The 27,296-nt window shown below is 44.2% G+C and overlaps 1 protein-coding gene across 1 annotated transcript; it reads left to right on the top strand.

Annotated features, from left to right (window-relative positions):
• The first annotated feature begins 2,309 nt into the window (after nt 1–2,309).
• Nucleotides 2,310–26,178, top strand: LOC120850026. Its single transcript, XM_040222362.2, has 10 exons — nt 2,310–2,936; nt 9,399–9,601; nt 11,368–11,460; nt 11,560–11,622; nt 14,361–14,396; nt 15,601–15,684; nt 18,936–19,022; nt 20,656–20,900; nt 22,922–23,081; nt 25,890–26,178. The coding sequence occupies exons 1-10, from the start codon at nt 2,908–2,910 to the stop codon at nt 26,156–26,158; spliced, it is 1,269 nt and encodes a 422-aa protein (XP_040078296.1). The 5' UTR covers nt 2,310–2,907; the 3' UTR covers nt 26,159–26,178.
• Nucleotides 26,179–27,296: the final 1,118 nt, after the last annotated feature.

The following is a 27,296-nucleotide window of genomic DNA, read 5'->3' as shown; positions in this document are numbered from 1 at the left end:
CACCAACACCCGCAGATGGTCCCCATAAGAAGGGTGAGCCGAAGTCGGTGAAACAGACAGATTCCTTGCCGCCCCTACCACCGCGGGCGCCGGCCTCCTTCACCTCCCGGTTTCGTGCTGACGCGTCCGCCGTCCATTCTCGGTCGTGGGCTGAACCAGGCAATTTTCTGCTAGTTTCAAGCGTGGCCACGCTTTCTCTCTTTTTTTTTTCTTTCTTTTTTTTTCTTTCTTTTTTGTCAGCGAGGAGTATTAAGAAAAATACTTCAAGATGGCGATTTCACCATGTCCACGGCAACGGGGTCCAATTTATTTAGTAAAAAGAAGTAACTGACGGCCTAAACAGTTAGTCATCCAATCAAAAAGTAACAGTGTTACAGTTACAAGTTACCAGCATTAAAGAGTGCACGTAACGGGTAAAAGTTACTGAAAATAAGTAACTAGTTACCGGTAACGCGTTACTAGTAACTAGTTACTGGCCAAGACTGGTTTGAGCCGACCAGACCCGAGCGACGGGAGCATCTAGCGACTGAGTCAAGAAAGATTGGGTATGCCATGGGTGTGGCGGCTGCATTGTTCAAACGTGAGCTATTACTCTGCTGGCGCCGCTTACCAGTGGCGCAGCCAGGGTTCAAGGGTTAAAACACACCCCGAAATTTCATGGTTTTCCTCTTTCTCCCTTTCCGCTTTCCAATGTCAGTTCTTTTTTTCTTTTCGTTTTGTTAAGGATTTAAAAATCCCATGTGTTTCTCTTTCTGTTCGATAACTACGGCGAAGGGCCGGGCCCACAACATTCCCAAGCAAAACGAAGGTGACGACACTGTCCGTGGACAGCGTGAGAAATACGGCTCTCTGAAGAACTCTCGCCAAGCTTAGCCGTGTTAGTAAGCGAAGGTCTCGCAAGTGCCAATGGCTGGAAGTAGAAAATGGAGCTTAGGCTTTAGCGGTTTGGAGGTCGCCTTGTGAGTTGACCTTGGGGTTGTTGTTGTTCAAGTGGTCGGCTTCCTCTTCGAAAGTGTTGGAGGGGGGGGGGGGGGGGGGGGTAGTAGCTTATGGTGTCTGGAGCGAACTCGTGGATCGTCTTGTTTATGCCCGTTTGAGTTCGTTCTTTCCCTTTCTCCATGTGCTCGAAAGTCTATTTATTGGTGTGCTCATATCAATAAATTTCAGCTGCGTTTGAGATTTTGTTGTCTTCATCCATATTTTTTTTTTTATCATTCCCCATTTCAGGGTCTACAAGATGTTGATTAATTACCAGCTCGCCTGCACTCTATCACTGCTTACAATCGCATTTTTCTTTTCTTCCCTCCCGTCTTTTTTTTTTTTTTTTCTTCTCCTTTTATCTGCACTCCTTTATTTTCAGTAATAAAACAACCAAAATATTAAAAAAAAAGCGCGAGAGAAAAACGACAGCATATGCACCGTGGAAGCAACTTTGAAGTGCTCATAGTCACTTAGTTTCAAAGCGTACCAGTGATTTCCCTACACACCCCCTAGGGGGCTGTACACCCCCCTTGTTATTCTGAAGGCACCTCCTCAAAGGGCCTATGAAACGAATTTCGGGCTGGAGTAAATCAATTTATATTGGGATTTTACTAATAGCACATCGTTCAGTGGGCCAAAAGAAAAAAAAGTAGAAAGCTAAAAGCCTGACTTTCGGTACGAAAATTTTGAAAACACATCGGACTATTTTGTACCTCCTTCCCTTCGTAAGCTCTCTGCCTTTTCACTGTAATACATCCGCGGACCCCGCAGCGCGTCACCGGGCACCCGCAGCGCTTCATCGGGCCCAAACGCACGTCACGCGGCACCGGACCTCACTCAATCCCTTCACCCCTAAGCTGACATTGTGGTGGAAGCTACGCGCTTGCCGAACCAATCAGCCACCTCCCTCTCATCACCTGACTTTATTCTCTGCGCGTCGTTATGCGCGAGAGAGCGTGATCACGTGGAAAATGTGTGGCTGGCCCAACGAGCACGTAGCTTCCACCGGACTGTCGGCTTCGGGGTGAACGGGGTGGGGAAAGCAACTTTTGTCTGAATTTCGAGCGACGGGATGATCTTCTAGGGGGGCAATGGTTGTGTCCGGCTGCAGAAACGAGATTCCGTTGCAGAAACGAGACCCCCTTTTCCGTCTTCTTGAACTGTTTGGTAGAATGCGCGATTTATGAGTTGAGGAGGAAAGCGAAACTGGAAAAAGTTGGAAAAGCGTTTCATGACTCCTTTAATTCGCAACGACTCCTCTATTCTCAATGCCTCCCCCCCCCCCCCCCCCCCCCCCCCCCCCCCCCCCGCGCAAATTTCATTCCTGGGGAAACCAATTAAGCGTACTTAGTTGACTTCCTTAATCGCTGAAGTGAGTAATGTTGATATTATTGCGTTCAGCACATGAGTCTAAAAGTTGCTTTACGTATATAGACTGTCAAAAATTAGTTCAATAGCCAAGCTGTCGCGTGACGCTTTTATCAAGAATGATAATTGACCTACACCTTCAAGTGTGCCATCAAGGCATCCAAAAGAGTCGGCACATTCACGCCAGGCAAGCATCTTCCGCCCTAGGCGAGAGCGATGTTGTGGCCAACGACGCCGGTCTCTATGTCGCAAGCCTCAACTTCGAGCAAATGTGCAGCCTGTGCGGTGCATTCGTAAACTGCCTGGGGAAGCGGATTTGGAAGGACCGCAACGCTTAGCGCGTCTCAGCGGTGCGGAGGCCTTGTATCCTAATGAGCCGCCTGCTAATGCTACAGCAGAGAGAGTGTATCCCGACCTGCTCACGAAGAGGGAAAGGAGGAACGGGGGAGTCCACATCACTTTTCTCCCGTTTCTCCTCTTGAACAGGTTGGCATACGCGCTCTCTTCCCAGTAGCTTGGCTGTACGGAGTATAGCGTCCTCTAGAGATTTCTTGCAGTATGCCACCCAAGCGGTTGCAGCCTGAAGAGTAAGTACCCAAAGTGATTTTTGTTTCATCCCATAGCGAAAGCGACAATCGAGAACGAGTATAGCATGTGCCTCATGTTTTGAAATATGTTTTTCATTACCATTTTGCATCGTAAGTGTGACCGGCGCCGATGCTACCAGCCCGAGCGTGTTGTTTTGCACGACGCTGTCACTTCACCATTGTGCGTCAAGTTCATAGCAGTCAATTTCAAAGCGTTGCGCTCGTTTTTTGTTTACTCTTATTCGCTCGTAGTTCTGGTATGTGATGAGACGAAGATAGTGCTAGCACAGCGACTTGTGTCCGGCGACACCGTAAAGTAATAATAAAAATAATGATGATGATAATAATAATAATATTATAAATAGCTTTATTTACCATGTATAAGCTAAAAACATCAACACGGCGTCAGTTCTGGATCGGTATCCATGCGCGCAAAGGCACAGAGACGCAGCAGTTCGGCGTGCCGAGAAGGCTTTGATCACGCCGCGGACCGGGGGAACTTGCTTTCGACGAGTTGTGTCTTTTACCTACTCCACTGCGCTTTCGTAGAAATTTCTGTGTTCTCAATGCCAAGTCTCACCGCGTGAGTTTTAGAAAAACTTCTTCGGCGAATGACGACGAACGAGTAGTGTCTTCACGACGCAGCCGCAAGCCTCTGCAACGCTAGCGAGAATGCGATTTTGTTGCATGCAAGAGGGCCGCCCGGTGGCCGCACTCGCGCTCATAGTGCTCGCGCTGCAGCGCCTGCAGCAGAGTTGGTCGTGCCTGCAGCGACCAAGCGGGGAAGCGCGATCCACCAAACATGTCCTCCGAGTTCCCGAAGTGAGCGAATGCGGGCGCGCTTCGGGATCTCGGGAGGAGATCAGTGATCGTCCATCTTGAAGTGCGGCGAACGGTCCCAACATGGGTCCCAACAAGAAACACCTCTCGGAGACGAATTTATCCTCCTTGCCAGCTCGTTTCCTCTGCTGTACTCTTTCCTTTCCTTTCTACTCCTCCTTTCGGTCTTCCAAGTTCTTCCCGCGCCTCGCTCGGCCGTTCGGCCTTGATGGTCGGCTCTTTGTGCTCCTGGATGCTTGCTCCGTGGCGGTCGTGACGCAAAAGAACTTGTCGCTGGCAGCTGTCCTGGCTGTCGAGCGAAGCAGGCGTGTTTGCGGCAGCTCTTCCGAAGGCGTGCGAAGCTAAGTGTATTTGGTGTTTCCTTTGTAGATTTTGTTCTAGCGTGCATGAAATAGTTTGCATAGATTTAGGAAGCACTAGCATATGAACTTCGACTAGTTTAGGCCGCCGGGAGACCACTGGCAAGGCTAAAGTAAAGCTTCATTGTCATTTTTGGCAGTTTTCTTTTTCTTGTTGTGTTTAGACTGTTGTTCACTCCACTCGCGCCTTCCAGTGCCGTCCGAAAGTGTGAAGCACAAATCACGCTTATTCTGACATATGTTCCATCAGCCGCTCGCCGACAATAGACCGATCTCACCAGCCAGTTTGACTACGCCACCGCTGCCGCAATGCATCGGGGGAACTTTAGTCTTTCTGTGCGTGCAAGCACCTCGCTGGAGCTCTGCGCGTGCAGGCTGTGCAGGCCACGGGGAGTTGCCGCAAACTGTCGCCGCGAAGCGGCGTAAAGCGCAGCGCGACGGATGGGTTAACGCGCGCCCCCGTTATTCGCTAAAACGACCATTCGCTCAAATGTCGCCGTTCGCTAAAATGTCATTCGCTCTTGTGATATGGACCCTTTCCACTCACTTGATCGAATGACGTTTTAGCGAACGCCCACGTTTCACCGAACGACACTTTAGCGAATAGTAGGACGCCGCGAAGCGGCGTTTTCGGGTGGGCCAAATGGGTTCACATTTTTGAAATGAGCCGCCGCAGACTGTCGCCGCTGGCGGAGCGCAGCGCGGCGGATGGATTGACGCGCGCCCCCGTTATTCGCTAAAACGTCGATTCGCTCAAATGTCGCTGTTCGCTAAAATGTCATTCGCTCATGTGATATGAATCACTGATGGGCACGTTAAAGGGACACTGACAAGGTATTTATGCTCGCCGAGGCTTTTAGTTGTGCGTGACATATGAGAGCTGAACTACCCAGAACAGAACACCAAATTTAATCAAAGTCGTGGGTCACTGAAGGCACACACTCAGCATTAAAAATAGAAAAAATATGAAACCCATTTTTTGTGGCTTCTAAAAAGCTGCAAATACGTTGATTGAAAAAAAAAAAGTTCCACAGACAACCGGAAGCATTCTGTGCGTTCGTCGTTCGGCGATGGCAGCGGACGACCGGCGTGGGACCTTTATTTCAGAACTGTTGTTCGCGGTACCGGCGAATTCTGTCTACCTTTAAAAGAGAAATTCGGGACTGATCAAAAGAATTGGTATTCATCCCGTACGACACGCCCGACCACCAAGCCGATTTGCACGAAGACGTCGCCGAGCCGTCGCTCCCTTCTCGTGGCTGAAGACATCGCTCGCGCAAACGTCAAGCACGACGTGTCTACTTCGAGTTGAACATGCACGCGTACGATTTCTTTACTAGGTGTGAATGTCGCCAATACGTGGTGCTTCCCGACTTCGACCCGGGAGTGCTTTTGCTAGAGGAAAATCGGCAGCTAACTTTCGGACTTACCCCCCATTCACACTGGAAGCGGATCCGCGGTCGCGAAGCGGTTGGGAACGCGGTTGTATAAAGATCCAGTACAAATGCACGCGCATTTGATGTCATCGTGTGCGCGTGCAATTGTACTGAATCCTTATACAACCGCGTTCGCAGCCGCTTTGCGAACGCGGATCCGCTTCCAGTGTGAATGAGCCCTTACAGTTTACCGATCATTACTAAGGAGAGAGATCTACAAGTAGGAGGTGCCCCGGTAGCTTAGTGGGAAAGACGTCCGCTTCATACTCGGTAGGACCGGGATCGATCCCCCGCGAAACTTTTTTTTTTTTTTTTCAAACATTTTCCGATGTTTACATTTTTTTTTCTTTTTTTACAATTATCACTGAAGAAACAAAAAAAAAAAATAACAAACAAATGTTGTGGACAACACTTCGATGAGTTAAATGGTATGGAATTTCCTTTTTGACACTTGCGAACTCAATGTAATCACTTTCCACAAAATGTAAGGAGCATATAAATAAGGAAGCCTGTGCTTTCCGAGGTGCCCGTACATGTTGAATTGCAGCCATCCATTGGTCCCGATTTCGTTGATCTTTCGGAAACTCTGTCGCACAATGCCCCCCCTTTTTTTTTTTTTTTTTTCGGACGCAGGACATGTGAGCCAGCTCTTCACGCAACATCTTGGGTGTATTATTTTCGGAGCCGATCATGGAAATTCACCACGGGCACTCACTACTCATCTCCAACTCCTCAATGTACAAAACAACTCATCTTGGAGTACAGAACAGCGAGCGGAACAAATATAAGTTATAACTGCAAAAGGATCGCACGGTGAACAGTTCCCGTACGCCGCATGTCGTGTCGTCTGCTACGGAGAGGAGAAAAAAAAAAAAAAAAAAAAAAAAGAACGCACGGTTGGGTGTAGTCACGTGACTTCCGCCACTCACTCTCTTCTCTCCACTTCTCCGACCTCCGTCGGGTTTCGGTTTCGGTTTCGAGCAGTTGCGTCTTTTGGCTTTATTAAAAAAATACGCTGCTCTGTTGCAAAATATTAATTGGGTAGTCCTCTGACACATAATGAAGCGCCTGACAAAAAATGGAAAAACATTTTTTGGGGGTGTCAGTGTCCCTTTAAAGGGCCGCCCACACTAGCGAGAAAGCGCGCGTGGCACGCCGATCGCGGGAAGACGCGTCTCGCATCCTGAAGACCACACTAGATAGAGTTCTGCCGTGGCGGAAAATATGTTCGCAACACAGCCCCTCGCCTGCGTTCACGCCGCTTCGCGGCGACAGTATCGGCTGCTAATTACAGTTGACCAGTACACGCCGCTTCGCGGCGTCCAGCTGGCAACCCAAGTTAACCAGTACACGCCGATCGCGGCTGTCCCCGATCGCAGCTCCGGAAAGGAAAACCCATACCATTTAGTTCTGCAAAATTTCGTCGACAAAAAAACAAAAACAAAAAAAAAAACGTAAATATTGTTAATGCCTCGAGAAAACGAAATGTTTGAAAAAGAAAAAAATAGGCCCACCGCGGATCGGTGGGCCTATTTCGCCTAGCAACTTGACGTCGCAACACCAGCAACACGGGCCGCCCGCGTTCACACGCAGCAACCGAATTGCTCCAACTTTTCATCATCATAATTAAATTTGATTTTTCTTTCACTATTTAGACGCCCAGCTACGCGCTAAAAACGCGTTCTTATATCTTTAAACGGCGTTGAGAATACTAATTCATTTTTCTGAAACTGTTTATTTCCGAAAACGATCCATTTCAAACCAGAACTAAGTCTTTAGCTGTCATCATCACCACCACAGAGGTGTCACGTGCAGTTAATTGTCCAAAGTTCGAAAATCATTGTACCGCCCCTTTAAGGATAGGAATCCTAGAATTTTTTTTCCTTTTAGATAAAAATGTATGCATCCAACTCTTCTGGAGATTTAAGAGACTAGCTAGATACATTTATTGAAAGAGTAATTATTTGCCACTTTAGGAGACTCGGGCATCTAAAAATATAACTAAACTAACAATTTAGACAACCATGGTGCCATAGAGATGCCGGCTCGATTTAAATATTCGTTTTTTCTAACACAAACCAACTTGGTACTGTAATGAATATCCAACCCCTTGTTTTCTTATTTTTTCTGCACGGAACATACAGTAATTTTTTAATTCAAACTTGCAATTTGCGTTAAAATAAGGCAAGAACATTTCTTTGACTTCCAGGCATAATATCTTGCACTAAATCAGGACTTCAGGTCAGAGTCCCACTTATGTGCGGACGCCTAAATTAATGAAATTCTCGCAGGATTCACATTGTTTTCATCACTCCCGTAACTGTCCATCAAACTGTCGTCAGATTCCTGAATATTTAAAGGCAGGAGGATTTATCGTCACATGTGCCTGAGCCTTAATCCCTTTAAAAAAGGAAGGCTTTGTATCTCTTTGTCAGCTAAAGCGGACATCCGCACCAAAGCCATGTTGTATTAACGTGAACGCTCACAAGCGACTGATTCTTTTTTTTCTTGGCTCACTGGAGCTGTCAGACAGCAAAACAAACAAACAAACTATTAAAGGTAAATAGAGCAACTGGTGTGGTTTTGCCATTTACCAGGGAGCGTGCTAAAACAAGCGCTGAAACTGATTTGCGAGTCACAATTGTGGTCAGGCTTTATCGTCCATTAGGAGTAACATGAGTGATGCTCATTATTAGTAGTAATATTACCATATTGTCTGGGCTATAGTCTGTGGACTATACATGTTTAAAAGTTGGAATTTTAGGCTGTGCAGACTATCTACGCCTGCGGACTATACAGGAATTTTGTTTGTCTAGATTGTTCATTATACGAGACGTAACGGATTTTGTGAATTAAAAAATATGTATGATTTATGTATAATACAAGCTTCTTTGTGAGCTAAGAAAGCAGACATTTGTCAAGGTGTGCTGTGCATGAGAATATTTTTATGTCGACTAAGCACCGGTACGGACTATGCACGGCGTGGAGACTATGCAAAAAAATTTATTTTTGACCTTAAACTTGCCTTTGCAGACTAACACCGGGTGCAGATTATAGCCTGGAAAATATGGTATTTAACGTTCTTAAAGTAAAACGTGCGCTCACTTACATCAACTATTGGATGTTTGTGTGTTCGTGGGCAGACAGTTTTTGTGACAGTCTTGAACAAACACCATCTGAGGAACCCATAAACAAACTAAAAAATTGATGCAGCTTTGTTAATTCGACCAAACGTGATGAAAGCCGGCACCTTTACAGGGACATTGTTAGTGAAAACAATTAGGAAATCATACGGTGATGAAATGGTTGTAATACACTGTACACACATCGAGGACGACGTCAAGAACAGTGTCTAGGACAATTTCAAATACAATGTGAAAAACGACTGATCTCTCGGACGACCTCTAGGACGACAATGAGGAGGATGTCAAGGACGTCAGGTCATGTCAGCTTCAGCTACCGGCGCTTATGAGCTTACACGACCTTGGCTTAAGCGAACGAAGCTTGCGCAACCAGCGCTTACAGGGTAACGCGACCGGAGCTTCCGCATCACTACAGCCGCGGTGTTACGTGCCTTGATAACGCGTCCTTTAGCGTGGTTTGGGCTCTCTCTCTCTTTCTCTTTTCCTCCCCCCCTTCCTTGAACTTGAGCACTTCTAAATTTTGGAGGGCTATGAGCTCAATCGCTGGTGATGTGAGAACTATCGAGGGGCACTAGTCATGATCCCAGGCACTGTACTCTTGAAACCATAACAGAGTTGCTGTATACAATAACTTTCTTAATGAATAGGCTACAAGTATTTTTCTAACATAAAGTTTTGTTGCAGTGGAGGGGCGTGCTTTTTTGTCGTGATGTTCCCCCACTTCGAGGACAGTCTGGCGGTTGTCCCGAGGTGCTGGATGCTTGAGGGAAAGCTGGCCTGTTGTTGGCCAAAAGGCCGGCATCATAATTTTAAAAGACTTGTACGCAAAGGAGTGGAGCCGGATGAAAACTGGTACATCCATGGAGTTGTGGTGCTAAAGGAGTGCTGTAAGTAATTTTTTCATTTTTTTCTTTTGAAGTACATTGGCTTATGCTGCCTCTAGACACTTCTGAATATGTGAATGCAGTGATCCCCTGTTACTATGACCAGCTTCATGTTTGCGAGAAGTCTTCATGATAGAGTGAGCGAGGGTTGTCAACATGAGTCAAGCGTGCAAGCATCTTATTCCAAATATGAATTGGGGAGGGGTGACCAAGTTACCCGACATATACATTGAATGCCGTAAAAGAGAAGAACTATGTGGTTGCTTTTATTGGGCACAAAACGTAAAGACTCAATTAAGTATTGTCCAAGGTTGTTATGTTGTGCAGACAGCCGACTTGCATGTGTTGCTCTTTATGTAATTTCACCAAGTATGTATGTTTATATACATAAATGTCTATACATACATACAAGTATGTATGTATATCCATTGGCAATTAGAAGGCATCACATACATATGGGTATGGCCCTGCAGACTTATGTAATGACCTAACTCGCAGAGTTAAATAAGATATACTAATACCAAGTAACTGGACTTAACCATGTATATGAACAATATAATTACAAGGAAAATTGCTTTTTAACAAAGCCAAATATCTTGTGCATTTGCACTTCCATGCATTAATATTTTGCAATTAGGTTAAAACCAACTAAAATAAATCGGAAGCATAATGCGATTGTGCGAACCTTCCGCACATGTGTCGCTCACCTTTCGGCTGCAATAAACCAAACCTAGCTGACTCAGCTCGACTCGTTCATCGGTATCCGAATCTGCATTTTAAACGGTTCGGGATGTTTAGATTTTCACAGGAGTGCTGCCATGCCTTTCAATATTAAAATGTATTGTCACTGACAGGACAAACAAAAGGGAGGTCCTTCAGTACGTGGTCCCAGATCCAGTGACAGTCGCCTCCCTTCGATAACTCTTTCGCATCTTGTGAGCTTTCAGCGTTTGCGTGCAGCCAATGCGCAATGGAAGGCGATAAACACATGCCGGAGCTTGTTTTGTGATTTACTATCAAACATATTACTGAACTTGGACAAAAGTTCCAGCTGGCTATATGGAGACATACCAGTATCATCTCGCATGGAGTATATGTGGCGAAGATTTTCAACTTGTAGGTACAATGCTAGGTCTGAGCTGTTGCTGCTTTTAGCATGTCTCTAAGTTACATTTCAAAATTTTACAAGTTGGGTACCTGGATCAGTTTTTTTTTTTAGTTATATGCTAACTCCTTATCCATTTTTTTATTTTTCGCAATTCTTAAGCTATTCTTTTTTTTATTTATTGTATGTGGTGGAGAAAGGTGCGGTACAAGCCACACGTGTCTCCACCACAAATCACTATGTTTAAAAATGTGTAAAAAAAAATGTGTTGCCATATTTTGGCAGCGCTGCAAACTAAGCTCTCGACATGCCTGGGTTGTCCAAAACAGTCAAGGGGCGAGCGAGAGTTTGCGGTAAAGCTATATTCATCCTGTACGGTTCGGAGACAGCTCTAGGTGGACAAGCTAAGCTTGTCCTAAATGATTAAGGGGTTAAATACCTGATGTTGGTAAAACTTTTTAATGTGTCCTTTTGTTGGGCATGCTGACCTTCATTGATTTTAGACACAAACCGCCAAGAATTTCTGATCCAATTTGTTTTTTATCAAATGTCTGACAATAATCTTATATAAGCCATGTATTGCTTTATTTTGAAGGTAAAAGTCATCATGAAGGGCTATATGGAAAAAAAAGACTGGCGTTAATATTTTCTTTTTTCTTGAAAGCAACATATGACAAGGCCCTGAGGGTGCTGAAAAGGGCAGAAGAAGACCAGGCACTGGACACCACGGATGGTGGAGTGGAGCGTGGATCACCAGGTAATATGGCTCACATTGGTAATAACAATTAAAATGGCAAGAGCACTAGAGTGGTGAACCCCAGTCATGTCACCTAATTTCCAATGTCAATTTTCGTAGGTGACCGTCACTTCCACAGGCGGCCACTTTCCACCCAACAGGCGACGTCGCTGCCTGCACCACGTAAATAATTTTACAAATTGCTTGAATAATTAAATACATAAATGATTTTACAAATGCTAGCACTGCCAGTGTGTGCCAAAAAAAAAATTATGTGAACCGTCTGTGCACCCAGCCATCTTCACTCAAGAATGCTAAGAAAATGAAAAAAGAAGCATTTTGTTTGTTCAAAGAATGGACAGTGTACTGTATAATAACTGCTTTAAACATCTAAGACATGCATGATAAACACTTTCATGTGTTAAGCTTCTTACACTCAAAAAATCTTAATTTTTAATAAAAAAAAAACATATTACTGAGCAGACGACATATGGTACGCAGCAAACACTGTTGTGTTTTGCTGCACTGAAGGTTTCTAAAAAAATGTGCAAGACGACTGTTCACATGAATAGCTACAATTAATACAGCACACTTTTTTCTTGAGGTATTATTGTTCTACAAACTAGTTATGAAAGATAAATCATTTAAATTTTCTGTCGAAGCCCACTTTCTTTAGACGATGAAGCAGCACAGATCTCCAGGTTTCGGTGCTCCCTTTCTCATGTCATGAAAGGGCATGCACCGATTTACGAAATGATTCATTAGTGCAGCACATTATTTTCTTTGTTCCACAGCATAATGTGTTCCTTGTATCATGAATACTCATCTGAGGGTTACTGAACAAGATGGCTAAAATTCCTAGGGTGTCTTATTATTTCGGTGTTCTTGTTACCAATCACTCAAAGTCCCGCTCATGCTTGTCATTCTTAGATTAATCATTATATTTGGGTATTACGTCGGGGAACATTAACAGGTCCCTCGGGGCCTTACAATCTGTTCACGTCCAGGGCCTGCATAACTTTAACAAAACATAGACTTGGTAAAAGAGGAAGAAGAGGTCGAAGCTCTTACTGTTCCATTCCATTTAGTCACCCCCTGAAGAAGGAGTCAAGTAGACCTCGAAACTGTGGCAACTGTTAGTTTCTGAGCTTTTGGTTTGAGATTTTTTTTTTTTTATTATTTTTTTAAACCAGACAGATTTCTGTCAAAGATGTTTACTTTCACTACTTTTGTGATGTTACGCCCTGGCAAGGAGGGCCTTCAGTGGCCTGCGTGCCCCAAATAAAAAAAATAATTTAGATATTCGAGATCTTGGAGGTCAAATGAAAATTATATAAGTGGGTTTTCTCAAATACAAAACCGCCTCAGCTTCCCTTTAATGTATTTACCAGGTGTTACCACGTGTGTTGTCTTGCCATACATGCAGCCGATATACGCTTCCATCATTCGGATCTTAGTGCAATATTTGGTGGCACTTTAAGGCTTAAGTGGCCGAATTGACATGCTTTGCAAAAACTAACCTTTTTTTAGAGGTACCTGACTCGTCTAACATCTTTTGGAACTTTCAGTAACCAGTCCCAAAGTCTAGAACCCTATAGCCTTCATGTTTTCTGAATTACAGGGCATAGTTCAATGTTGCAATCATTGCCCTCGCGCAATGATTTTGCTGAGAGTAAAGCAAAGGTGTCAACCCTATGTATCAACAAGGGTGGTGCAGAAACTATTACCACAGTGTTACCTTAAAAACTTCTGTTGGTGGCACAGTCTTATCAGTGTTTCCTTGGAGGTCGCCGTTTCCAGTCGTTGCTGTGCAGGTTTGAATGTGTTAAATTAATTTGTGACTGAGATGCGAGAAACAATGGCTGCTTCACTTATGATTTGCATGAGTGGGATAGGTCCATTGTTTTTGTGGTCTGTGGGTGTGCTTAGTGTCAAGTATTTTGTCACAAAGAAGTGTGTTTGAAATGATTCAGAAGTTCAAGGACAACCATGCAAGTGTCAGCTATAATGAAGCAGCCAGATACCTGTCCGTGTCCATGACTAATGACGACGTTAAGGCTCGCGCTGCGGAAACCAGGATCCTGGGTTCAATCCCCACTGCTGCCCGTTTCGATCTGGATGAGCATCGTACCGGCGTGCGGTCGTGTATCACTACTGCGTGGTGCACGTTAAAGACCCCAGGCTAGCGGTTCTACTGCACTGGCTAAATGTCTTATCTACAGCTGGGAGGTTCGTCGCACATTGAGGCAGACTAAGTTCTAGACTGTATAAACATACACACAACCCAATTTTCGATGACATTAAGCATATGCGTGAACTGATTTTGTTGAATAGATGATAGTGGATGATGACAAATAATTTGCAAATCAGTCAAAGCTTCAGCTATTTAATACTACATGACAGGCTTGGGTCTGGAGAATTGTTTGATTAAGGTAAGTTCTACATTTAGGGTGCTGTAGAGTTTATTTTTAAATCACTATCATAACTTACCTCAGGAATTAACCTATTTACGAGTGATAAATTTAAATTCGAGAACACTTTAGGCTGCCAGGGAAAATGCTAGCATGACTTAAGAACTGCTGAAAATCCCACTGCCCACAAAGCGGCAACTTCTTGCTCTAGTCAACTGAGCGAAACGTTTAGAAAACCGGGAAATTGGCAGCACTGCACATGGGCTGATATACCTTAATGTATATGTATGATTAGCTTTCCCCCATTTGTTTGGTGCACTTCTTGAGTGAGTTGACATTAACGATAACCTACCAAGTTGCAATTTTGTGATGCATACTATCCTTTATCATCTACAGCTGACAAACAAATTTTTGATATTACCAATGAAAATAAAAAGATGCGAGCGAGGGACTATTGTCGTTAAAATTTCTGTCATTTGTACCAGTTCAATTTTAAACCACTACTTTCAGCTCCTGGTCTTGCCTGTGGGGTATTTGGCCCAAGAGGTAAGATATTTGCTAGTTTAAACAGTATGAATTACTATGCGAAGCTTTCAATTGGGATTATTTTGTTACGGTATATTTACAATCCCAATGGCCTGTAGATGGCGGGGTGGTAGTTCTAAGACAACGGGAGAGATGGGGTTCGATATTGCAGGATTTTCCATGCACCTGCTCGCTGATGCAGGTCAGCATGCTTAAAGTAATTTATTCGGCTACAAACGCAAAGCGGTCAGAGCAGGAGCATATCGCAGGTGACGGAGCTGTTGATATATATTAGGAAAACAAGCAGGTTAATTTTTAAAAGTTGCAGAGACCTCACACAACTTTTGAAGCTTTGTGGAGTACGAGCGCATTTAAAAAGACTGACCCTGTCGTTGTGTGTGGCAAGAAAATGTGAGGGTGATCAAGATATCGTTGTGTTTGCATCGTGCCTGGCCACCAGTATTCTAAAGGTGACCTCCGCATAGTGACTGTTAAGCTGTGGACAAGCCGCGTTTACAGTTAGTACTTATGTCTTTGTGTCAGAGGGTCACAACTCACTGCATATTAGTTTTAATGCATGGGAATACTTGATCAACCTCCACCATAGTTACTAATGGTCTGTGTTGGCATTGTCCTGTCTTTTGCAACCTTGCAGTTTGTGAGGTTTCTGCTAGCTGATTATGGCTTAATAGGAGTTTAGGATTGCATTCAAATTTACAAGTAACTAAACTCTGAAAACATTATGGCACAAAAGCATAAATTTTCTACCCACATCTTATCAGAAGTTATAAGAAAATATTGTTGCCAATCAGATGTATTTATGTTTTGTTTCATTAGTGAACATTAGAGCATTCAATAATTAAACTAAAGCAATTGGTCACTGCTACGACATTCCAACCAGCACGAGGCTGGCAAAATTTTCCTAGAAGTTATGTGAGAAAGCACCAAATAAAGAGGAGTCGCATGCACTCAGGCCTTCAACGCCACTTGTGTAGTGGAAATGTCAATGAAATCACAAACTTGGACGATACCAGATTGTGGTAGTCCTTGTTCTTTTAAGAGTAAACTGCAAAAAAGGCCACTGTTGTGCATTAACAAATGTTCTGTCAGAGAAAACTATAAGAATGAGCAGCTGTGTCATGTTCATATTAATTTTATTGCTCAGTGTACATTCCTTATTGTGTATATTTTAGCAGGTAACAATGTATATTTTCCTGCAATTCAGCTTCATCGCCAGTTGCCACTGACGCCGCAAGGTCAAGCTTGGTTTTTGACCACCAACTGCCTGCAACGACTTCTATGATCACAGGTTGTTTAGCTGATTTGAAAGTTCCAAATTGATTGCTAATACTGGACTCATACAAACAAGCAAATAATGCAAAGTTCTTTTGATAAAGGAGTAGGCTAGGTGTTATTGTGATAGATATATACAAAGTGTTTTTTATTAGGACCAGGATTTTAAAAAAAAGAAAGAACTTGCAGGTTTTCTTTAGTCCTGGGGGCAAGTTGGTGCCTATAGACCTTTCCAGCGGCAGTCTCGAACGAAGCGATTTCCAGCGCGCGTCCCTGGTTTTGAGATTGTACATCAGTGTTGCCCGACTGCGCTGAGCTGTGGGTTTTCTCGTCAATAAGCTGTGGAAGCCTGCGTAGGAGCAATTTTGAACGCTGGTAACAGAAAAATCGCCTCGCTTTATTTTTTTTTTTTGGTGTTCTATGGCGAAGAGAATTTCTCGAAGTTTTTAAGAGAGCATTGAACTATTTTTGGGAACAGAAACAAACAAATGAAAGCTATTTTCGGTGAGTCCGTGCGCGATAGAACAAATGCTACTGGAATGTTTGTTTCATTTTATGCGTATATTTTTACGGCACCATACACTCAGCCGTGTCAAACTACAAAGATCTTAACTGCCTAACATATTTGACCACACCAGAGGATAACCGAACTGCATGGATATTGCCTGCTCACTATATGAAATTCAACGAATCTCATCAATCGAACAACATATATTGTACGTACCCCACGGTGCCGAGTTATCCGAACAGGATTTGAGAAAGGTCTCAAGTAACACAGCATATCCAATATACAGTGTCGACTACAGTCACTTCACGACGATTGGACGGAATCCGGCTTGTCTTGGGGTACGTTTTGAAGACTGATGTTTTTTTACACAGCACTAAAGCAAATAAACGAACGTGTCTATTCCTTCCACACACCTAGGTCCCGACCCTATCAGCTATTTTTCGCGAAGACCCGGAACATAGCCGGAAAGGCTTTTCGGAGATTATCTCAACAGAAATAGTCCTCGAAGAACGTCGAACGGCCCGCGTCGCGGGCTGCTTGACGTTCGCTCTCTTCGTTCGTTTCCTGCGAAGGTCGAGTAGGCTACGAGCTCTGGTATTCCCTGGTTCTCACAGTGGAAGATTACAAAAACACGCAAGCATCCTGAACAGGCAAATAGAGTAAACACTTTCAAGGAAAGCCGGCGAACTTCAAACACGCAATGCAGGTGGGGAGTCGCGCTAACCGGGTTTCCACAGCGCGGGGGGGTGGCAGAAATTTTTGGCTGATAGGGGTCGCTTGAGTCGCAAAATGGCGGCGGCCAGCGAGTTGTTTTTGCAAAGGTCTATAGCAGCAACTAGAAAAGAGGCTCAATTGATTCATTAGTTACCTAACTAGCTAAGATTTAATTTTCTATCTAAATCTTAACCAACTTTTTGGGACAAAATGTAATTGGAGAATCTATGCTCGACCTCATTATGTAGCTGTGACATGAAATTTTGATTAAATAATTAGTGGGTACTACGCGGCAAGAAATGTCATCTTAGTACATGGATTCAAACAAAAATTGAGCCAGCAGAACATGCCCATGACGTCGATCCCTGTGCTTTGTGCCATCATCGCACTGCCTTTCGTCACCTGCGGCATGAACTTTTGGGTTGTGGAGCCAGTACAGAGCGAAGAAATCACCATCACCATTGCTCTTTGCCTGCTCAGTTTCAGTTACGAGGTGTGTACAAGGATTGACATTTCACATCATGGTTGGTTAAGACCAGAGTTACGCAAACTTTGTAGACCCGCGACCTCTAAAATAACGCCGTCCGATTACCTACCCTACCCTACCCCCCCCCCCCCCCCCCCCCCGTCCCCTTCCCCGCTTTAGAGCAGTATCAAAGCAATCAACAGCTCAGCTTTCTGAGGCCTCCCCCCCAGACGTCACCTCTCAACCCCGGCTTTTTGTGCCGCTGGGTTAAACTAGAATGAAGTTGAGTGTCAATGTCCAACTTCGTTATGACGGAAGATATTATTTAAACTTCAAAAAGTTTGCAGAAACCTTTTAGTCAGCTAGCTAATTATTCCGTTTCATCTCTTTTCTAGTTGTCCCCATAGCTCCAGCCAAGCCCTGTAAACGTTGCAGCCCACCAGCAGGAAATTTCTAAAAATCTAGTTTATCAAAGTAATAAAAAAATATCTTTGCTAATCAGAAGTATTCATGTTTTGTTTCATCAGTGAACATTAGAGCATTTAATAATTAAACTAAAGCAATCAGTCACTGCTACGTGATTCCCACCAATACGAGGCTGGCAAGAATTTTGAAGAAGTGCTGTAAGATAGTATGGAATAAAGAGAAGTCAAATGCACTCGGGCCTTAACACAACTTGTGTGGTGGGAATGTTATTGGAAGCACCAATTTGGACGATATCAGATTGGGTTTGTCCTTGTTGTTTGAGGAGCAAACTGAAAAAAGTGCCACTGTCATGCATCAGCAAATGTTCTGTTAGGGCAGGGGTTCTCAAACTGGGTTCTGGGGAACACTGGTTTCACGAGCTGGTCTCATGGGTTCAGCGAACACCCAAATTGCCATCCCCCCCTCCCCCCAATCCCCCCTCCCCCGCTGCAGGCTGCACGGCAGGACCATGCAAAGCGCCTTCATCTCACTTTGTACTGACATCGCAATTGATATGGTGGGGATATATGGGAAGCAACACAAGCAGAATTGCCAACAATTGTGCATCTGTTGCTTCTCGGTCGGCAAATATAGAGGAGGGAGGGGAGCAGTGTTCCGTGGCAGTTTTTGAGGCTTCCTGGGGTTCCGTGAGACCAAAAAGTTTGAGAACCCCTGTGTGAGGGAAACGTTTCAAAAGAGGCCCAATTTGTTTGATTTGCACACCAGTTGCAAACTATAAACTAACGCGGAAAGCACCCACTTCGTTCAAGCACCCATTATTAACACTTTCCAAACTTGGAAATTCTGCAATTTGTACGTTCAGCGCCCGATTTGACCATTGACAAGTGCCATTGTCTAGATTAACCCAGTTTTCAGTGAAAGTGAGGTGGGCACTCCACTGGTATTTTATGGTAGCTGTGTTTGGAGATTTGTGTTTGTCCTCCTTGTTCTTCTTCTCCGGGGATTATTAGTGTTATTCTTGTCCACCTGGCTTGCTCCTTTACATTAATTGCATTATCACCTTTGTCATGTTCATATTAACTGTATTGCTCATTGTACATTCCTTATCCTGTATAATATACCAGGTAACAATATATATTTGTCTGCATTTCAGCTCCACCTACCAATGATGCGGGAAGGCCGGCAAGCTGCGCTTCAGACTGCCAACCACCCCCTCCAGCAACAGTTCCTGCACTCACAGGTTGTTTAGCCAATTCTGAACTTCCAAATTAGTTCCTAATGCTGCAATCATACAAGCAGGCCAATAATGCTCATTTATTATGTTAAAGAAGTCCAGGTGTTTTGGTGTCATGACATTTACAGAATCGGTTCTATAGCAGAACCAGAATTGTTTTTAAACAAGAAATCTGATGTACAGTGTAAACCGCATATAGCGTATGTCGCAAGAGTCGCGAAAATCTGCACTATAAGCGGTACCGCGCTATAACCAAAACATCAATTTTTCAGGCCAAAATACATGCCATCAGACAACTTACCTTTGTAAAACAATTTATTTTATGTTAGATAAAAAATAAAGCTTAGTTTGAGGAAAGTCTTTATTTCACCATACTTCTCTCTCAAGTGTGTCACACATTTTGAAAGAAATGAGCGACTTTCGCCTGGCACAGCCTTTTAACGGCGTCGCGGGTTGCGGACGGACGTTGCTAACGTCAGAATTGCTAACCCTAATCACTTTTCTCCGGCGATGAAAATACGTGAAAATTCGCATCCTTTATACGGTACGCGCCAGTAATACCTTCAACTTGAGCACAGGCACGAAATGCTCCAAATAAGAAATCCGGGTGATGTTTGAAAACACAAATGCTTAGAAAGGACCACTGTAGTCGAAGTAACAAACACGACAACACGGGCGTTTCTGCCGTTTTGAGAGTGCCGCCACAACATCGCCGCACGAGTAGGTGGATCTTCCCTTCTAGTACGTGCTAGGTTATCATAGCGACACACAACGAAAATTCACTGTCAAGGATAGCGCTTTTACGCGGAACGATGAGCGACGATCACAACCGACGCCATGTTTGCGGATAGAAGCAGCCGGCCCGTGACCGGCATGCAATGCGCGCGAACACTTCTCCTCGACCTGCGATTGGTCTGTCGTTGCGGTTGTTTCCAATGCAGCGGAGGGACGCACGCACGTTTACGACACGTCCATGCCTCCCTCAGTTGCTATGGCAACTGAAGCCTCCCTCTTCGCTTCTCCCCGCTTCTTCGAGCAACCTCCTTGCCCCGCCGAGTGCAGCTCGTGGCTAGCGCCGTTATCTAGTGTCGCGCAGAGAAGCGTGCGGTCAGCAGGCTGTTCCAGAAACTGCACTATAACCGGTATTTCCCTTCGCGCGCCTGCATTTTAGGCGGTGTGTAATTACGTGAAGTTCTATGGGAGGCGAACCGGTGGTTTAAAAAAGCCACGTTATACCCGGTCCTGCACTATAAGCGGTTACGTTGTAAGCGGTCTATACTGTATTCATTTTCACCCAAGAGCAATAGTAAGAAAAGTTGGGCTTCTTATATTATGTAGTGGTGTCATGAAGTTTCTGTTGCCCTTTCCCTCCTGCCAAGTAAAGTCCTCTGCAACCCATGGATGTGCTTATTAATGTCGTGGATGGCCTTTTCCACAAGAAAATTGTTGCACTTCTACGAAGTTTTTCAGCATGCATATACTTTGTATCTGAGCCGTAGATGCCTAGTTCAATTATGGCTTTGGTTGTATGTAACCTGAACTATCCAGTTCCTGTATTATTTACTCCGGCGCTCGAGAAGTACAATGCAGTGTCATTCCTTCCTTGTACATTTTTAAATATTTCTCTTTTTTGTATCAGGCTTTGAGTCACAGGTACTAAAGCTGCTCTTGGAGCAGCGCCAGCAGCTCCGTGAGCTGTCGCAACAGAACACAGCCCTCAAGGAAACCCAGGAGGAGCTGTGCCTGCGGCTGGCCCAGCTGGAGGGCCAACTTCCGAGGAGGACTGAGCCAGCTGGAGAGGCAATTCAGCTGCCTCTGTTCTCCCTGGAGGATTTCCAGGCCGCGGAGGAGGTCCTCCAAGATGGTGCCTCAAGAAAAGCTTTGGTATGGTGCATGGGATGTGTTGTATCGTGCAGTAAGACATGAAATTTTAACTTGCTCCGTGATGCTTGTTGTGTGCACCAGCGTGAACATTCCTTTTCAAGTTATTCTTTTAGTGGAGGTATTGTATGCTTTATAGTGTATGCCTGTGCATTCCTAAACCACACGAAACATGAAAAATGTTGATTGTGGTATAAAACTCCTCTACTTCCACCCTTTCCCAGATTAAGGGAGTCTGTCAAATCATGGCAAATGATCTGGCAAAAGGGGACTAACAACCATGTTTGCCCTATTTCCACAAAGTATTTCTGAGAAGAGCAAATAGTTTCTGCGCACTGCATAATGAACTACATTCTAGAGTTTCCAGACTATCCAGCATAATGCTGGCAGTTGGAATAAGATGAAATTAGCTTGGAAGATTGTATGTTAGCAGTTTCAAGAGTATAACACATTATAAAATGTCAAAGTGAGAAGGTGGAGGCCGCTGGAGTTCATGGGTAAATGGAGATGCAGCCATGAACTCCAGCGGCGAGGCCGTTGTCTGCGCTCGCGCGACGAGGCACGCACAACTGCATGCCTGTCGTAGTTGTCCTCACGTGCATGCGAACATGATTGCATGACAGAGGCACCAGCCGAGACACTTGCAATCCATTGTTTTACGTTTGCTTACTTTTGACGAAAATCTGTCTCGTCGGGAACCAGTAAAACGCAGGCAAACGGTTTTTCGGAATTGCTCGGCATTGCCTACAGCACTGTACACTTGTGGGATGTCTCAGCAGTAAGAACACAAGCAGCGAGTTCCGTCTCAAAACGTCACATCACAACACAACATAACACAAAATGGCCTTCGTTTCTACAGCACCTAAAACAAATAATTTTATTTTTCTAAGAATATCTTCTCCAAAAGCCACTTTTGCTGCTCCGAAACACTATCTTCGCTGTTCCAGAAGCCACTTTTGGTACTCCAAAACACTGTTTGGGTTGCTCCAAAGGCCACATTTGTTGCTGTAAAACACTGTTTTGGCTGCTCCAAAAGGTGCTCCAAAATGGCTTAGGCCAATCACATCACTGGCTCACATATAATGTGAGTGTTCATAAAACACCTTTAGTGTACTAGCTCAGGATAATTAACGTGCTCAAATTCAGTGTGAAAAACAAAACATAATCTATCTGTATACCGTAATCACTCAAATGTAACGCAACCATGATTGTAACGCAAAGGATGACTTCACAGCGCAAAAAAATAAAAGAACACAAATGTAACGCGAGTAAAATGAGGGGAAAAAAGTGATTTATTTGTTGCACATAGTGGCCAACACCTGCCAGTTTCTAAAAATAAAATGAGTTTGCTCACTCATCCCTTTTGCCATTGGTAATCAAGTGTTCCCCCTGAGACAATGAGGTCCGCAGAAGCCTTTTCGGCTGGGCTCACACTTGAAGAGCGCTTCATGCTGGAGCCTGCACCCACAGATAGTCGACTTTTGTCACATCTAGCCGCCGAGCCGCGGCAGAGTTTCCGATTTCCTCAGCCATCAAAATTTCACTTCTTTTAAAGTGAATGTCGTACTGAGCTCGTCGCGTTGCCATTTCCTCGGGTCCAGTTGCGGAAGCACGAAGCAGCAGCCCGCGAAACACGGGCACATGGGTAAGGTAACCCTAACATGGGCGCAACGAGTCGCAAACAAGAATAGACTTGGATTGGCGGTTGGTTGCCAGCGTGTATATGTTGCCAGCACAAGAGTGAAAGATTGCGAGATTTTTCGTAGCTATTTTAAAGAGCCTGTGCTGCGACACTGCCAAGGCGAATTTTGAAGCATTTCGATTATAACGCGAACCCCCAAATTAGGTGAGGGAAATTTTGAAAAAAAAACTTGCGTTACATTCGAGTGAATACGGTATTTGTCTAGGACTCTGTTAGCAAGATTTTACATTACGCTACTGCTATACTGTGCACGTGAAGCTCCCTAAACTGATATAGAAAATATAGCACTCATGACTAATTTTGTGTTTTGTTCGTATTGCAGAGAGCTCGGTTTGTTCTAATGGGTGGAACAAGTGTGAAGGATGCGGTTCGCTGCATCATGGAGCGAACCCTGAAGAAAGAAGTTCAGGCACATTTTACTTTCGTGGGGCGGCAGGGGAAGCAGCCATTTAAAGGAACGAAGCTGTTTTCCGTCATCAAGGGTATGACTTCTGTCATTTACAGCTTTATTTATTGAACATGGATATCTAGTAATTTTTTAAATACCCAATGAACTTGATGTTTCGACACAAAGCAAACATTTAGAAGAAGCTTCTACTTGAAAACATGCAGAGTGTGCCCCATTTTTTCATGTAAAAAAATGCTTTTATTTTGCACCATACTGGTCTCGGGGATGTATTTGGATGATGATGATGGTTTGGGGTTTTATGGCGCAAGAGCAACTTAGGCCATATTGTGCCAAGGATGTATTTGGATCTGTAATTGCTTAATCTTTAGCTTCAGCTTGAGTACTCAAGGTCCGTAGGCATAGAGTTGGATATTTTGTTTATTTCTTTGCTGATCTAGTATTTTTTTATTTACAAACAACACTGATCTTATCTGCGGGGTCGTGGCAAGGCTAAGTATTACAAGTCAAAGCATCAAAATATGAGTTACCCATTTAGAGCACAAAATTTAAACAAATGCACTTACAGAATAGTGGTTAATACTGTCATAAGAAATTCCATTGAATTTTATAATTGTTTGAGGAAAAACTAAGAACTAAGGTCTGCAGAAGTTATTGTAAAAATTATGTATCTAAATCTGTTGCTCACAGTGCTTTGTGTATTTCTTTCTTGAGTGTGTTTACGTTGTGTCTGATAATATAACCATAAAGTATGCTGGTAATGTTACGTTTTACACCATGTTCTGGGTAACTATTTTATGTTCACTTATGTTGCTCACCCCTATTACGGTCCCCATTGTAAGGACTAATACTATTGTCAAATAAAATAAATAATAAGAATTAAAAAAATCAATTAGTAGAGTAAAATGGTAAGTTATCTTAATTGCTTGGCATAACAAATAAAAAAAAGTTACAGTATCAACAGTGTTACTTTTTATACTTCTTATTAATTGATCGAAATTGGTAAAAGAACAAGGAGTGGGTTGGTAAAGGTAGGAAAGCATGTCTCTCTATGGGCTTTGTGGGGATTCCTGTGGTCTCCTTTCCTTGATGGCTGTGATACTGGCCGCAGGTTGGAACGCTCGGCCTCTTTCGCCGTGAGCCCTGGCCTGCTCGTGAAGCGGAAGGTCCTTGGTCTTGGTGGACGCTCCTCTCACTCCCCCGGGTGGACCTCTTCCTGGCCCCACGCTCGAATGCGGCTCACGAAAGACAAGCGAGGTTTCGCCTCCTTTTTCCGCTTTCGAAAACGGGGACTTGCCCAGTGTTCGCAAAAGAAATAGGACATGTCTCAGCTCCTTCTTTGATGCTTCTTAGATCTTGGTTCTCTAGAACCCCGCGTATGGCAGGTAAGGACCTTTTCTTATTTTGCCGGCGTGGGAAGCATTCCAGGTGGGGACATAGTAGATCGTATAGGAGAGTGTTTTCATAAATTCTCTTGGACACTGTCCTTACTCTGGTATGAGTGTCTTCTTTTCCGCTATATTCAAGAGAGTGAGACAAAATAGTCAATCATAGGCACCGACGGCAGAAATAACTTATCAAACCGACCCAATGTAACGTGGCCTTAAATGTTGTCTACATTGCCGCAGAGGTGTGGGACTGTGCTACTAGGTTGACATCTCCATTGAGATCGCCACCACTGTTAAGATAACCCTTTGGTTATCTCGAGCAGAAGTACCGATAGAGTAACCAGAGGGCCGTTTCAACAGCGGCGGCAATCTCGAAGGAGACACCAAGCTTAGTAGCACGGTCCCACATCATTGCTGAGGATTGGTTCAATAAATTTCTTCTGTCTGTGCTAATGATCGAATCTTTGTTTGATTGTCGAATATAGCGGACACACAAACCAGAGTAAGGATGGAGTCCAAGAGTATTTGTTAGAATACTCTCCTGTACAAACTACTATGTTCCCATCCAAAATGCCCCCCCCCCCCCCCCCCCTTGCCTGCAATGTAAGAAAAGGTCCTTACCTGAGATGCAGGGTTCCGGAGAGCCAACATTGGGGAAGCATCTGAGAAGTCACCGACATATCCTTCTATTTCGCGGTCACCGGACGAGTCACCTTCGTGAAAGTGGGAAAAGAGGAGGCAAAACCTCCTTGCCTGTCAGCAGTGGTTTGCATCTGAGCGGGGGAAAGGAAAGGGGAACCACCGGGAGAGAGTGAGGGGAGGGCCCTCCAAGACAGGGGACCCTCTGTTTCACGAACGAGTTGGGAGGTCATGGTGAAGAAGGTCGAGCATTCCGACCCGCGGCTATTATCAGAGCCATCGGGGAAGAGAGATCACAGGAATACCCACAGCTTTTACTCCATATCATTTTTGTTCATGTACATTTTTTATGATACAAATGCAAGCCCTTTGGTAAGCTCAGAAACAAATCTAATATTTTATGTGTTAAAATGCACTCAATAGCTTTTGTTTATAGATGGCTAATCTTGTGTTTAACTAAAAATTGTGTAAAAAAATGGGTAAAAATGCACAATTAATTTTTTTACTAGCACAAACATTTATGAGGCATTCATATAGCAAAGCAAATTGCAGTGCACAAAAGCAAGCAAAAGCATTGCAGTACAGTGTGTATGAGCATCTTTTGTTTTGCTGTAATCCTCGTGATTGCACGTCCTTGGACGAAGCGTGTCTATAATTGTCTGAATATAGCTGTCACAGATAGAAAATAATAGCACAAACATATTTTGTACGAAACCATCTTCCAGTTATTCAAGCACATTATTACATCATTTTGTCAGATAACATACAGCATATTTTGTTAATGGGATGGCGTAATGGTGGAGACAACAATTTTAGTCTAACTTGTGTATTACTGTGTTTTGTATTTGGTGTTCTAGCTGCTGTCCAAAAAAAAACGAAGGCGGCTGACACGGAGGTAGAGGCGGCCATCCGGGTGTACCTCTACGGTGTGAAGGACCGGGAGGGCGGGCGGCGTTCCCGCTTTTTGGAAGCTGTAGATGCTGCAGCTTCGAGGAGGATTGCAGCATTGAGCGAGGCTCCAGCTTCGAACAACGCTGTAGCCTCGGGCGAAGCTGCAGCCTCGTTCGATGTTGTGGACCTCTTCGAGGTTGCCGCATCCGGTGGCTGGAGCGACGAAGATTTCTAAGAATAAAACCCGTGACCACAGTCTTTCGTTTTTGCCCTTTTTTAGCACCACTGGTGGAGGTGTTCTTATTTCAATGGGTTTTAACTAGTGGTGATGTATCGTTTAATGCAGGAATAAAAGCTATACTCCTTCTAACTTTACAATGATCTGCAGTGGATGCTGTGAGCTATCCCAGGCAGACCAGCATGGTGAAGTTATTGCATGATTATGCCCCCCTCCCCCCCACACCCATGTCAATGCAGTCCATCAACTTCACATTATTGTAAGGTGAAACAGTCTATATGTAATAACAATCCAATTGATGCAGCCAAAATTGTTAAATTGGCATAAATTGGTAGTTTTAAGTAATTTTCAGAGATGCCTACTTTACCAACTTTGGCTTGGGTCTAGTATTCCAAAAATCATATTTTGGTATGGTGTGTGGGTGCTATTTCAGGTTTATGTGGCAGAAGTCTGGCATTTTCAGCAATCTTGCCTTGGCTCATCCATGTCACTTTTTTATGCACTCCAGTGGCTAAACAGAGAAAAACAAAACTTTGGCATGCCTCTGGGCTTTCTGTGGCATTTTTGGCACATGTTAGACAATCCAGTGGGGAGCCAGAGAGGAGCTAACTCTTATGCTCCTGAACCCCCAAATTAGGATTGACTGGCAGCTTTGGCTCAGGTATGGCTCTTTTGGCACTCCTGGGGCAAACCGTAGAAATACCAAACTTTGGCATGCCTCTGGGCTTGCTTTGGCACTTTATGGCGGACCAGAGAGAAGCCTACTTTTTGTCCCCGAATTCCCAAATTGGGATTTATAATGGCTCAAGTATGGCACCAACTTTGGTGTTCTTCTGCCGGACCAGCAATGCTAAACTTTGATATGCCCCGAATTCCCAAATTAAAATTTACTATGGCAATTGTGGATAAAGTATGGCACCAACTTTTGCGCTCCTCTGCCGGACCAGAGCAATGCCAAACTTTTGTATGCCCCGAATTCCCAAATTAGAATTTACTATGGTAGTTATGGCTGAAGTATGGCACCAACTTTTGCGCTCCTTTGGCGAACCAGAGCAACACCGAACTTTGGCATGTCCGAAATACCCAAAATGGGCGTTGCTCTGGCAGTTCTGGCCTAAGTATAGCACTACTTCGG

Source organism: Ixodes scapularis, unplaced genomic scaffold, assembly GCF_016920785.2.
Source record: "Ixodes scapularis isolate PalLabHiFi unplaced genomic scaffold, ASM1692078v2 ptg000272l_1___fragment_2___debris__unscaffolded, whole genome shotgun sequence".
NCBI lineage: Eukaryota > Metazoa > Arthropoda > Arachnida > Ixodida > Ixodidae > Ixodes > Ixodes scapularis.
The sequence above is the reverse complement of the archived record's forward strand: the minus strand, read 5'-3'. Positions and strand labels throughout refer to the sequence as shown.